Below are 14904 nucleotides of genomic sequence, written 5' to 3' on the forward strand. Positions count from 1 at the left end.
GGCGAGGAGCCTCCACCATCAATCTGTTTAACGTGCTGAAATTACGTAGCATGTGGGAAGTGAGCAAAAGGCCACAGTGGAAGTGTTCACCTCCTGTTTTCCTTCCTGTCTTCAGAATTAGGGAGACGGACTCATCTCTCTCCTCTTCAGCATCCACATCCCAAAGCGTCTTACAAGTCTTACACCGGGTTTCTGTCAAAATAACCCATTTAGAAATTACAGAAAAAGTAAAGCGATGTTTTTCACATCCAGAGATTTTGTATCCAGCTTATTTATTTTACAAACCTAATATTTCGATTAAACACAACTTCATAAATCTCAACTAAGAAGGTGACCTTAAGCTCCCTTTCCATCACTGTTGCTTCTGTGGAGCTGATAATTAGAGCATTTTCACAGCATTGGGTCCACACCCAGGTTGGGGCTTCCGTATATCAGACCTGTTTGTCCAGCATATCCCACTGGTCAGACTGAGATCCGAGGATTCTGTCGTTCGAAGACAGCTGTTCGGACATCTGAGGGAAAGTTCATACCATCACACCTCAGTGCCAGAACAGAACAGAGTCTTGATGTACACCTATGCTGGGCTCTGAGAGATGGTGGGACCAGTCGGGTAGTGCTAGTATATCTGAGGGAACGAGGTGCAGTGTGAGGAGTTTCTGACACTTTGTAGTAGAATAACAAAAGAAAATTGCAATAGAAAGATCTCTACAAGCATACTGATGCACACACACACACGAGTGATTTATTTTACTTGACTCACTCATTAAGAATGCAAACTATAGATATCTTGATAGAAATAAATAAATATTTCCTAACCGAAAATTGTCTTTCTAGAAGACTCAGAGATTTACATGTTTTATTTTTTAATGCATATGAATGTATCTATAACTCTATAATTCCACATGAAAAATATTCACCCACCAAGTATTTAAACACCAACCTTTCCAAAACCCCCAAGCCTTTTTCCAAGCTTTCACCCTGTCACTCTAGAACCCAATCATAACACACCTGACCTTTCTATAGGTAACTGTATCCACACAGATCTTTAAAGAACTGCAGCTTTTCTGAGTTGGTCGATTTTCTGTGGTTTCGTGAGTGCGTACCCACAATCAGAAACACATGCTGAAATGTGTTAGAGTCATGGGCTCAGATTTGAGGTGTGCAGCAAAGCCCAAACCTGTAATTTTATATCGAGTGTAGGTTATTTTTGACCGAGTCTCACGTTTCAGGGCAGAATGCTTCCCTGAAAGCTTGTTCAGGGAAATATATATTTATATATTCCTTAAATACTTTTGATCAAATAATCATATATACAGCAAATTTCATTAGTCTTGCATTAAGCTTAGGTTGTCTAGCATTTTTCTGTGATGTATTCATTCACTAACCTGTGCTTACTGGATACAATTCTTGATGAAATTCTTACCACTTGGGTTGTTTTCTAAACCATCACATTGACCCCAAGGTCACGATCATTATTCTGCAGTTATTTCAAACTGCTCTGGCACTTAGTATTGGCCTGTTGCGGTTGAGTTCTCAGTGTGAACTAATCTGTTTCTTCACAGATATTCCCAGAACTACTAATTAAGCTTTGCACGCAAAGGCCTGCAGGAAGTGAAGTCAAGCCAACATTCACTTAAAAAGAACTAACATGAGTCGATTTAATTTTTCCATCTAATAGTGTTGGTTATATTTAAACACAAACAATGTGTTTAAAGCCCAAACGAACCTGTGAGGAGTTTTAAAGATATGACGTTCTTCTACGTACGTCCTTGCTCCAAGTTCACCCTGGCGGTTTCTCCTTATTTATTTTCTGTGAATTCTTCCAAATCCCAGGAAGCTGCCACTGCTTGGCCATTGAGCAAGACCTTTAATCCTTTTTTGTGTAAGAAATGAGATAAATGTGAGTCGCTCTGGATAAGTGCATCTGCTGTACACCATAAATGTGAATGTAATCAAAGAAACTGATGAAGCTGTTGAAGGCGTCAGAGACCAAAGTATGTACATCCACCATTACATCCACCGTGTCTTGGAAGGCTGTTGTGCAAACAAGAAGCCTCTACATCAAGATGGTAAAATTAAACCAGACTAAATTTTGCAGATGATAACTAGCTTTTAGCACCGTGCTCTCAGGTCAAAATTTGAACTGTTTTATCATTAGGATTAGTGCAATGTTTGGAGGAAAATGGTATTGCTTTTAATCCAAAGATGCCATTCCCAGCTGTGAAGCATTGGGGTGGCAGCATCATATTGTGGAGGTGTGTGCTGGAAAAGAGACTGGTGCACTCTGGAAAAAAGATGGTAGCTTAGCATAGACATGGTAGCTTAGTGGTTAAGGTGTTGGACTACTGATTGGATGGTTTTGAGTTTGAATCCCAGGTCCACCAAGCTGCCACTGCTGGGCCTGTGAGTAAGGCACTTAACCCTCAACTGCTCAGTTGTATAAAATGAGATAAAAATGTAACTTGCTCTGCATAAGGGCATCTGCCAAATGCCAGAAATGTACTAGATGAGAAAGAAGATTTAGCTAGAAATACTAAATCAGCCAGAATGTTCAAACTTGGTTGTAGCTGGTTCTTCCACTACATCCAAAGTTGTAACAAAATACTTTAAAAGCAGTATTGTAGTGGCCATCACAAAGCCCTGACCTGAATCACATTCAAAATGAGTGAACCGAATGGGAAAAAAGTGAGTCTGAGCAAGGAGCCCCTCAACCCTGACCTGTGAGGAGAAATGAGCAAAAATTCCAAAGAAGGATTATGAGAAGCCCATGGAAAACTACCTAAAGCGATTTTCTCAATAGAATTTTACGCCATTCAGCAGAACCCCTTATCCAAATCAAGCAGTTGAGGGTTAAGGGTCTTACTCAAAGGTCCAGCAGCAACAGTTTGGTGGTCCTGGGATTTGAACTCACAACCTTCAGAGCCATAGACCCTGAGCTACCACAACCAATTAAAATATAGTGCCACATTTGACCCAGTGAAAAATCTGCTATAGTAAATAAAAGCTGAAATACTAAGATCTGTTTCTTAGCAGCACGGTGGTTTAGTGGTTAGCGCTGTTGCTTCACAGCAAGTAGGTCCTGGGTTCGAACAGACAGGGCCCTTTCTGTGTGGAGTTTGCATCTTCTCCCCGTATTTGCATGGGTTTCCTCCCAAGGTCCAAAAACATGTACATTAGGTTGATTGGTAATTCTAAATTGCCCGTAAGTGTGTGTGGTCCTGTGATGGACTGGCAACCTGTCCAGGATGTACCCCTGCCTTTCGCCCAATGTGTGCTGGGATAGGCTCCAGCAGATCCCCATGACCCTAATTAGGAATAAAGCGGGTATAGAAAATGGATGGATGTTTCTTAGCCATTATTATCACATGACATTTTATGGACATAAAATAGATCCTGGAATTAAACTAACACAGAACATGTACAATAACATAGTTAGAGTTCAAGATAATAAAACATGGTTAAGGGTTTAGTTTATCAGTGCATACAGCCATTTTAAGATAGAGGCTGGGATCTATCCATGGGCGCATGGCGGGAGGCAAATCAATCAGGGTGCAATTACAAGCAGTACTGGAACACAGGGTGAAAAAGGAGGGAAATAAATCACAAGACAACATCCATGAATGTCTCACAACGTCACACTAAGCCCGTTGCTATGAGCTATATGAACTATCTGTGCACTAACCTGAGCAAATTATTCAGGAAGGATGATGGAATCTAAAATGTCTGCTCAGTGCGAAGTTTTACATTCGTACAGCATGTCAGTGTCCTTAACAGCAGATGACCACAGAGTGTGTGTGTGTGTGCAGGTGTGTTATAACAGATGTTGAAATCTGCATCAATGCTTCACTGTTTCACGTCCTGCCAGAAAAATAAACAACTTTACCCCGAGACGAAGCCGAGCCAAAAGCACTTAGCCATGTAGTGTCCCATCACCCCCGGGCTGTCTCTTTAGATTTAATAGAAACGCAGTTGTAAATGTTTTTAAAATGGCAGAAATTGTGTAACTTTTCTACATATTAGTGTTGAAGAGTAAAAACCATCCTGATGGAAATGTAGTCTGCTCCAACTGACCTCATGTATCTGCTTTATTGCAGGTTTGTGTCTGTGTGTCTTCCATGATTCCTATGCATTTTAAAATAAAGATATATGACATAAAGTGAAAACAGAAAGCAGTCACAGTGGCTGTTGAACTACAACATTATTTTTACAAGCCCTGACCAACTGCCCCCTTAGGGAAAAAATAAAGTTTATTTAATTTAATTCCTTTGTGTCCAGTCCTGTCCTGCTGACTAGGAGGCTCTGTCTGTTTGCCATCAGTCTGTCTGAGCTCCCTCCTGTCTGGGACTCATTGATAGTTGAGCTGAAAACAAGCTTTCAGGGAAAATCCTCTACGGATTGTGAGTGGCACCTGGCCGTGAACCTTTGTGTATTGTGTATTGTTGAGGAATTAGCTGGTTGGATAAACAGGCGTGGTAGGGGGGCTCTGCAGATTCACTCAGGGGAAACAGTGAGTTAGTGTGGCTGTTTACTTAACACGAATGCTGGTGTCTGTCTGGTGTGTTTTTTTCTGAGAAATATGCTTGACTTCCAAATCATTTATTCATGCGTTACTCGGGCATTTTACTAAATGGATCAGTTATCGTTTTAATTGTAGGCGATTATGTTAAATTGTCATCATCGTTACTGTGTTTTAAACACAACACCATCTCAGTGTGTTAAAAAAAAAAATCCTAAATAACATCTGGTCATCACTGATCCAGAACATGGTCCAGTGGATTGCAGGGCAAGATGCTCAGTCTAATGCTGATCACATCAAGTTTGCTGCTGTTGGGGCTCAGAATAAGAGAAGAAGTTTGCCTGGTCTTTGTCCAATCATCAAATGTCCAGTTTCTGTGTAGAAGAAGAAGAAGAAGAACGAAAATAAGAAGGAGGAGAAGAAGAAGAAGAAGCATTTATTTTTGTGACATATACATTACAGCACAGTGAAACTCTTTCTTCACATATCGCACCTATTTTGAAAGTTGTGGTCAGACCACAGCGTCAGCCATGATGCAGCGTCCCTGGAGCAGAGAGTGTTTTCAGATCACCACAGCTATAAATAGTGGTTAGTTCAAACTCTGACCTCTCCCAACAACAAGGCACAAAATGTCTTCATGTCCTTGTCTCACCATAGTCTCACCTGTATACACCAGCCTTAGACTTGATCCCTCGGGTAGCTCCATCTTTTCAGTGCTTTTCATTGGGCTCATTACATTTCCACTTACATTTACAGCATTTGGCAGAAGCCCTTATCCAGAGAGATGTCCAAAAATGCTCTGAAGTCTCTATCAATGCATCAGTACTGGTTCACTAGGACACAGACTAAGGATACCATCAGTCTAAACCTCTGTTTTTATATATAAAACAAAGTGCTAGTTTAAGTAGCTCAGGAAGAGATAGATCTTCACCTGTCGTTTGAAGACAGCCAGGGACTCGGCTGGTCTAACATCGATGGGAAGTTCATTCCAAACAGGTGCCAGAACAGAGAAGTCTACGCCTTGACGTAGATTTTTACCGTGTATCCTGAGAGATGGTGGGATCAGTCAAGCATGTGGGACGTGGTAGCTTAGTGGTTAAGGTGTTGAGAAGGTTGTGAGTTCCAGCCCCAGGACCACCAAGCTGGCAGTGCTGGGTCCCTGGGCCCTTAACCCTCAATTACTCTGTAAAACAAAAAAAGATATAAATGGTAAGCCGCTCAGGATAAGGGTGTCTGCTAAATGCTGTAAGCATTAGCATTGCTTTTTGTCTGATCTCTGCCATGAGATCTGTACAGTGAGGGAAAAAATTATTTGATCCCCTGCTGATTTTGTACGTTTGCCCACTGACAAAGAAATGATCAGTCTGTAATTTTAATGGTAGGTTTATCTGAACAGTGAGAGACAGAATAACAACAAAAAAATCCAGAAAAACACATTTCAAAAAAGTTATACATTGATTTGCATTTTATTGAGTGAAATAAGTATTTGACCCCTTTGTAAAACATGACTTAGTACTTGGTGGCAAACCCTTGTTGGCAATCACAGACATCAGACATTTCTTGTAGTTGGCCACCAGGTTTGCACACATCTCACATCTCAAGGAATTTGGGCCCACTCCTCTTTGCAGATCCTCTCCAAGTCATTAAGGATTTGTGGCTGACCCTTCAGCTCCCTCCACAGATTTTCTATGATATTAAGGTCTGGAGACTGGCTAGGCCCCTACAGGACCTTAATGTGCTTCTTTTTGAACCACTCCTTTGTTGCCTTGGCCATGTATTTTGGGTCATTGTCAGGCTGGAATATCCATCCACGACCCATTTTCAATGCCCTGGCTGAGGGAAGGAGGTTCTCACTCAAGATTTGACGGTACATGGCTCTGTCCATCGTCCCTTTGATGCGGTGCGGTTGTCCTGTCCTGATTCCTCGCCGTTCTCATGATCATTGAAACTGAAAATGAGGTGAGATCTTGCATGGAGCCCCAGACCGAGGAAGATTAACAGTCCTTTTGTGTTTCTTCCATTTGGGAATAATCGCACCAGCTGTTGTCACCTTCTCACCAAGCTGCTTGGCGATGGTCTTGTAGCTCATTCCAGCCTTGTGTAGGTCTACAATCTTGTCCCTGACATCCATGGACAGCTCTTTGGTCTTGGCCATAATGGAGAGTTTGGAATCTGATTGATTGCTTCCTTCTGTGGACAGGTGTCTTTCATACAGGTAACAAGCTGAGATTAAGAGCTCTCCCCGAGAGTGCTCCTACTGTAATCTCAGCTCATTACCTGTATAAAAGACACCTGGGAGCCAGAAATCTTTCTGATTGATAGGGGATCAAATACTTATTTCACTCATTAAAATGCAAATCAATGTAGAACTTTTCTGAAATGTGTTTTTCTGGATTTTTTTGTTGTTATTCTGCCTTGCTGTTCAAATACACCTACCCTTAAAATTACAGACTGATCATTTCTTTGTCAGTGGGCAAACGTACAAACTCAGCAGGGGATCAAATAATTTTTTCCCTCACTGTATATACTGGGAGCATTAAGCAGCTGCAGAACTAAAACACTTGGATATTTTTATTGTTTTGCACTATTTATGAAAATCTCAGAGGATCAGCAGTTTGTGAAATACTCAAACACAAAAAATCTGTTTGGCACCAACCACCATGCCACAAGAGCTGACTTTGTATCTGAATTATATTATGCACTGTGTTGTTGCTACATGATTGTCTAATTGGATAAATACATGAATGAGCAGGGCTGCAATAAAGGGATGTCAATGATATCATACACCATGTTTATTTAAATAAATGAGATTTACAGTACGCAGCTTTTTACAACAAACATGTCTTGGGTTGATGACGAAATGATTTGAATGTGCAGAAATCTTCCGTAGCGCTGTCTCACCATTCAGCAGGCTGAATACAGATTAACGTTTTGCTTTTCCTTTCCTATTTGCTCTCCAAAAACAGTGTTAAAAAAAACAAAAAAAACCACGAAGGCTGATCTGAAGCTGCTGTTCATGATGATGAAGTTTACAACTCCAAAAACATGACTCTTGAAGTTAGTGTTGTTGTGAAAAAGAAATTACAGCTCAAGTAGCTTTACAGCCTTTTAAAAACTGACGTTACAAGTCATGCATCTGTCAGAGGAAAACAATTAGGTTTGGTCAAAGGCACTCAGGGATGAGGGAGTGAAGCTCATAAACAAGAGGAGTAGAAGCTGCCTGGGTATTTTCCCTCAGCGTTCCTCACCTCCTTCCTGGCTCCTTTCATGTGAACTCCTCATTTTCCATTCCAAGCAGCGAAAAATGAAATGATTTGTAACTTGAGAACTTGTAAAAACTTGACGAAAAATAATGGTACTCCTTTTAATGCTTTGATGCACATAAGACATTAACGACAGTATAAATGTCTTTTAAATGACGTGGGCTTTTTAAATGCATGTTTTCAAGGGAAAAGAATTCCTTCATCACGGAAAACCACAGTTGTTACAAGGTGCTACAACCCACTGATGCCATTTCTTGTTATTCTGAAAAATAAAAACATGCAGGAATCTCTTGGAATCATGCATTACCAGGGAACCACACACACAGAGCTCAGATTCTCATACATACACATAGAGCTTAATTTTCTCACACACCCACCCACACACACATCATATACTCTGCCTTATGCCTTTCCAAGACTCTCCACTGGTCTAAACGAGCCTTAACAGTTACTGGCAAAAGCTGCAAGGATTTGGAGAGTGTTGCCCTCCCTGTGGGCCTGAATTCAAGTGGCCAGAGCCTCTGGATTCTAACAGCCACTGTGGTACAGTTTTTCACCCAAGTTTGTGTGCGTGTCTGCCTGTGTGTGCGTAAGGATTGCGTGTGTGTGTGTAAACAGTTATACAAGTTGATCTCATCCTGACTAAGCAGTACGTACTTTTCAGCACAAAGGCCATGGGGCATGTCCAATTCCAGCATATGGGCCAGGACACGCACTGAGCGAGGGACTAAAAGAGAAAGGGTTTTTGATGTGTTGCCATACTGCACTCAACCCCATCTCCTCTTCTTCTCCAACATCTGGGAGAGCTCTGAAAGCCCATCACCACCTCCTCTAGGGAGAGAGAGAAAGAGAGAGAGAGAGAGAGAGAGAGAGAGAGAGATGTTGGCTGCCCAGAGAGAGGATTATGTGCACTTTAAGAACACTGGGAGTGGGACTGAGGTGCTCTTTCTTTTCACTGTAATTAATTTACATTTATGGCATTTGGCAGACGTCTTCATCCAGATAGACTTTCATCTCATTTTATACAACTGAGCAGTTGAGGATTAAGAGCCTTGCTCAAGGGCCCAACAGTGGCAGTTTGGTGGACCTGGGATTTGAAAACACAACCATGTTCTGATCAGTAGTCCAACATCTTAATCACTGAAGCTAGCACTTAATAACTTACAAATGTTAGCTCAACCAAAGATAAATAAATATTCCAGTTAAGATCCAATTAACAGAAATGACCTGAATGGTGTATTCCATCTAAGACATGTTTCCATCACATGCCTGATGCCTGGCTGACACTGACCCTGATGCACACCCATCATGCAGAAGGTGGTGTTGTAGGTTGTATTAGAGGTGGTGTTAGACGTGGTATTGGAGCTGATGTTGGAGGTGGTGTTGGAGGTAGTATTGGAGGTGCTTCTGGAGGCGGTTTTGGAGGTTGTGTTGTAGGTGGTGTTGGAGGTGGTTTTGGAGGTGGTGTTAGACGTGGTATTGGAGGTGATGTTGGAGGTGATTTTGGAGGTCGTGTTTGAGGTGGTGTAGGTGGTGTTAGAGGTGGTGGTGTAGGTGGTATTGGAGGTGGTGGTGTTAGACTTGGTATTGGAGGTGGTGTTGGAGGGGGTGTTAGATGTGGTATTGGAGGTGTTATTGGAGGTGGTGTTGGAGGTGATGCTGGAGGTGGTGTTAGACGTGGTATTGGAGGTGATGTTGGAGGTGATTTTGGAGGTCGTGTTTGAGGTGGTGTAGGTGGTGTTAGAAGTGGTGGTGTAGGTGGTATTGGAGGTGGTGTTGTAGGTGGTGATGTTAGACCTGGTATTGGAGGTGGTGTTGGAGGGGGTGTTAGATGTGGTATTGGAGGTGGTGTTGGAAGTGGTATTGGAGGTGGTGTTGGAGGTGGTGTTAGAAGTGGTGTTGGAGGTGGTGTTAGAGGTGGTGTTAGACGTGGTATTGGAGGTGATGTTGGAGGTGGTGTTATTGGAGGTGATGTTGGAGATCTTATATTCTGTATTTTACCTGCATTTACATTTGCATTGGGATTATGGTTAAGGACTAGGTTAAAGGTTATCCATGGATAAACAGAGAAAATGGGGGTTAAGCTTTACTGAATTTACTCCTAAGGAAATTCCAGTTTGATTGTGTTACCTTGCCCTCTTGTGGTGATTAATAATACTGCCCATCTCCGTACACATGGGCTAACTGATGCCCACTACTGGCTAGTGTCATTCTGGTGGAAAAAAAGAGAAGCTCATCTTCCCAGATGGACTCCCAGACACTATCACTGTGGGGAATCGAATTTGTGTTACTGTATTCTGTACTCTATACTGGCAAAAGTATGTGGACACGTGCTTTCAAAAACCATGGAGATCACTATAGAGCTGGTCCTATAACAGCTTCTGTGAGGATTTGTGTTCATTCAGCTACAAGTGAGAACTGATGTTAGGATGGTGAGGAGGTCTGGGGTTCATTCGGGGTTCCAGTTCATCCCAGTGGGGTTGAGTCAAAGTCAGGGATCTGTGCAGGACACTCCACTTCTTTCACTTCACAACCTTAACCTCCACACCATGTCTTCATGGAGCTCTGGTGTTTTGTGTTTGAGCCTCTTAGTTCCAATGAAGGGAAACTGACAGCACTGACAGATAAAGTGAATAAGACTGATGATCTCCTCATCATGGCACCTGTTAGTGGGTGGGATATATTAGGCAGCAAGTCAACATTTTGTCCTCAAAGTTGATGTTAGAAGCAGGAAAAATGGACAAGCGTAAGGATTTGAGCGAGTTTGATGAAGGACCAAATTGTGATGGCTAGACCACTGGATCAGAGCATCTCCAAAACTGCAGCTCTTGTGGGGTGTTCCCGGTCTGCAGTGGTCAGTATCTATCAAAAGTGGTCCAAGGAAGGAACAGTGGTGAACCGGTGACAGGGTCATGGGCGGTCAAGGCTTATTGATGCACGTGGGGAGAGAAGGCTGGCCCGTGTGATCCGATCCAACAGACGAGCTACTGTTGCTCAAACTGCTGAAGAAGTTAATGCTGGTTCTGATAGAAAGGTGTCAGAATACACAGTGCAGGACGGGTCAGGGCTGTTTTAGCAGCAAAAGGGGGACCGACACAATATTAGGCAGGTGGTCATAATGTTTTGCCTGGTCAGTGTCTCTATATTTCAGAGAATATTCAAAACCAAACAGAAATAGCTTTCTGAGAAGAATTTGACCTAGAATTAGTCAACACACATAAGCTAATAATTATTCTAAATGCCTTTGTGACATCAGAAGTGCAGGCAAGAGGCAGGAATACAAAAGGCTGAGTGGGTAAAACTAGAAGAATTTTAGTGATAAACAACTTGCAAGCACTAGCATGACACTCCTATTATCTCAGTCTGAGATGGCAAAAGAATTGACCAGTGTTTCAACTGATCAGAAAGGGTTTAACTGTCCAGTCCTGTCTTCATTTCCTGAAGAATCCAGTGACTATCGACTGTGGGCACAGTGTCTGTATTAATGGAGTCAAGATCACAGAGGAATCTACAGCTGTCCTCAAAGCCCTGAGAAAACAACGACATTATTCTGGACCTAGAGAAGAAGAAAATAAAAAGCCCTGTCTGATGTATTTGTATAGTTTCCCTTTTGGACATGAAACTTTATCCTCATTTCCAATAACAAAATTGGCCCAGAATTACAAGAAAGGATCTACAGTCAAGACAAACTGACACGTATTGTGTCGAAATGACCAAAGATACGTGTCATCTAGGTCAGGAAATTCCGTGTTGCAGCAGAAAGAAACTAACAGGGAAAGTTTTCAGACCCAAAAATCTGTTTCTCATACAGAATCCACTGCATTAGTCAGTCAGTGCTTATGAAGACAAGCTGCTATTTTATTTTGCATTGAAATCATGGACATTACATTCTTAATAGCAAACATCTGACCAGGTCATAATAGACCCCAGGAGAACGACCCGAGGAGGTTGTGTACACTGAAAATAGGAGAACATTAATATACATCAGTCAACACCTGACTTCGCCGTATTAAATAAAGAAAGCTATAAAAGTACAAGACCTCAGAGCCCTCAGATCTTCCAGATTGAGGATGTTGGCAGATAAAAAGCAGTCTTGCTGGAGTGGAGTGTCCTTAATGTTCGACTGGCTAGCGTCCAGTACATCATTCTGTGCTTGGCTCTAACAGCACAAGTGTTTTTGATAAGATTGAGACAAGTAGTTCTTTACTTGTAATGAGTCAGCATTTTCTGGTACAGACAGGAAATAAACAGTTTGGTGCTGTGGGTACGAGAAAAGAAATGCCTGTTAATGGCTGAAATTTTATCTGTAGAGAAGTTGCTCTTTGGCAAAAAAAAGTTAAAAGACAGATATGAAAAGGAAGGTGTGCAGCATTGATAGTCTGTTAAATCACACGTGTGGTGTAATATTATTCAGACTCGGATGAGGAAAATGAATATGGAACTCTAGTTAAGAGGTCAGTGTTGGATCTTCTCTCGAGTCCTACAGGTGAGGCAGTGTGCTGTGTTTGTTATAATATCATGTGAAAATGAGCTGTTTTCCAAACTCACATGTATGTGTTTAGGTGCATTAGATGTATATCTTATATTTTATTCTTTTTTAGTGAAGTTTCATATCCTGTCCATATCCTGTTTGACCACTACAGGGAGCCCACTGGAGGAGAGACGTGTTTTAGTGGTGATGGTGGATGGATCGACGATTCATAATAAACACAGGCAAGTAGGTTTTACTGTATTACAAGTACCACACACACACACACACCTCTATCTATCTATCTATCTATCTATCTATCTATCTATCTATCTATCTATCTATCTATCTATCTATCTATCTATCTATCTATCTATCTGTCTGTCTGTCTGTCTGTCTGTCTGTCTGTCTGTCTGTCTATCATTATCTGTGTATTTGGTATTATAATTACCAAATTTAATTATGCGAATCGTCAGTACTCTAAAAGTGTCTTTGTTGTGCAGATGGAACTAATGTCAGGGCTAATGTCTATCTATCTACCTGTCTGTCTGTCTCTCTGTCTGCCTGATCGTCTGTCCATCCATCCATCCATCCATCCATCCATCTGCCTATCTATCTATCTATCTATCTATCTATCTATCTATCTATCTGTCTGTCTGCTACCTGTTTGTCTATCTATCTATCTATCTATCTATCTATCTATCTATCTATCTATCTATCTATCTATCTATCTATCTATCTATCTATCTATCTGCTACCTGTTTGTCTGTCTATCTATCTATCTATCTATCTATCTATCTATCTATCTATCTGCTACCTGTTTGTCTGTCTATCTATCTATCTATCTATCTATCTATCTATCTATCTATCTATCTATCTATCTATCTATCTATCTATCTGCTACCTGTTTGTCTATCTATCTATCTATCTATCTATCTATCTATCTATCTATCTATCTATCTATCTGCTACCTGTTTGTCTGTCTATCTATCTATCTATCTATCTATCTATCTATCTATCTATCTATCTATCTATCTGCTACCTGTTTGTCTATCTATCTATCTATCTATCTATCTATCTATCTATCTATCTATCTATCTATCTATCTATCTATCTATCTATCTGTCTGTCTGCTACCTGTTTGTCTATCTATCTATCTATCTATCTATTCATCCATCCATCCTTCTAGAGGTGTGTGTGTGTGTGTTAAAATGGATGGATGGATATTGTGAGGTTTATATTGTGTTTTGTTTTTTGTTTTTTTTTAGAAAAAAGTTGATGTGTTAAAGAAAATAAAATAAGAAAATAAAAGGATCGTTCCGTATCCTGACTATTCAGCATTCAGGATGTTGCACAATTTCCAGGACACGAAATCAAATGAAGCAAATTTGAATACACTATTCTACTCCTTTTTGTAAACGAGGTCAGATATCCCACGAGTCTCCTCACTTCCACTGAAGCACGTGTTCAGACGACACACTGAAGGGTTCATTGTTATTTGATGCATGAGGTATACACAGTATATATATATATATATATAAAAAATCAGCTGAGCTTGATGTTTGTTATATTAAGCAATTATAACCATTTAGATGATCAATATTTGGATGAAAATATTTAAGGGTGACTGACATCTTTGACAACGAAGAGAGGTGACTGAAATGCGATGATCACCGGCCCTCAAAATAAAATCAATCAATAATAACATCACAGAAGATCTCATTTGTAGAAAAGTTTATTCTACACCATGTATCTGTACAAAACAGCAGTACGTGACCGTGGAAAGGTCCCGTTATTCTTTGATCAAAATGACAATCAGTTCAAAGTAAGGCAAATATTACAGAAGGTAATAAACCGTCAAAACCCATACTGAATGAATGATTACAATGCTTCAGCAGAAACAACGAGTGAAGCAAAACCTTTCATGATGAAGACATCATCCCTGGAAGCAGCATTAAATAAAAACATTATAAATGACCATGCTCTCTCTCGCTCTACAACACAACACTGGGATAAAATACTAACACACACACGCACACACTGGATTCATGACACCGAGAGAAACATCATGTATATGAGACACGGTACTGCATACGGTACATTTCCTCAGTACTCAATTAACACAGGGTCAGAAACATGGTGTTGTTTCAGTAACCAGCAGATCGTTGGTGTTTAGAAGGATTTTCTTACGATGTCTCGTCACACACTCTGAGGTAAAAAATACTTTCGCACACTTTAAAGCTTGTGGAAAAAGTCTTTTAGTGTGTACATCTGGGAAGTGTGTAGAGGTCAGTCCATTCTGCCACAGATTGTAGAGTGGATACTTCTTAAAAAATGTCTCATAGCTCATCCTGAAAGAAATAAAAAAGACAAACAAGATTAATGTCAGATTACAAACAATAAAAAATCGCAATGTTTAATGTCGTGTGTTAATAACATCATTCCAGCTTTTTAATCTCTCCTGTCTCCCATTAAAATATCAGAGAGCAGTTTAAAACTGGTACAAGCATTTAGCATTGAGTTGGAAATACACTATATTGACAAAAGTTTTCCAAATCATTGAATTCAGGTGTTGTTTTTCAGGGGTCGGGCTCGGCCCCTTAGTTCCAGTGAAAGGAACTCTTAATGCTTCAGCTTCATACCAAGACATTTTGGAC

The 14904-nt window shown here is 40.8% G+C and overlaps 1 protein-coding gene across 1 annotated transcript in view; it reads right to left on the minus strand.

Annotated features, from left to right (window-relative positions):
- Positions 1 to 13966: 13966 nt before the first annotated feature.
- The window catches only part of dnajc10 (DnaJ (Hsp40) homolog, subfamily C, member 10), a 31988-nt gene continuing 31050 nt past the window's right edge, over positions 13967 to 14904 (minus strand). Inside the window, exon 23 of the mRNA XM_058393335.1 lies at positions 13967 to 14598. Within this exon, the coding sequence (XP_058249318.1) occupies positions 14587 to 14598 (12 nt within the window). The 3' untranslated portion in view covers positions 13967 to 14586. The remainder of the gene's footprint in view (positions 14599 to 14904) is intronic.

This window comes from Hemibagrus wyckioides, linkage group LG06 (assembly GCF_019097595.1).
Source record: "Hemibagrus wyckioides isolate EC202008001 linkage group LG06, SWU_Hwy_1.0, whole genome shotgun sequence".
Lineage (NCBI taxonomy): Eukaryota > Metazoa > Chordata > Actinopteri > Siluriformes > Bagridae > Hemibagrus > Hemibagrus wyckioides.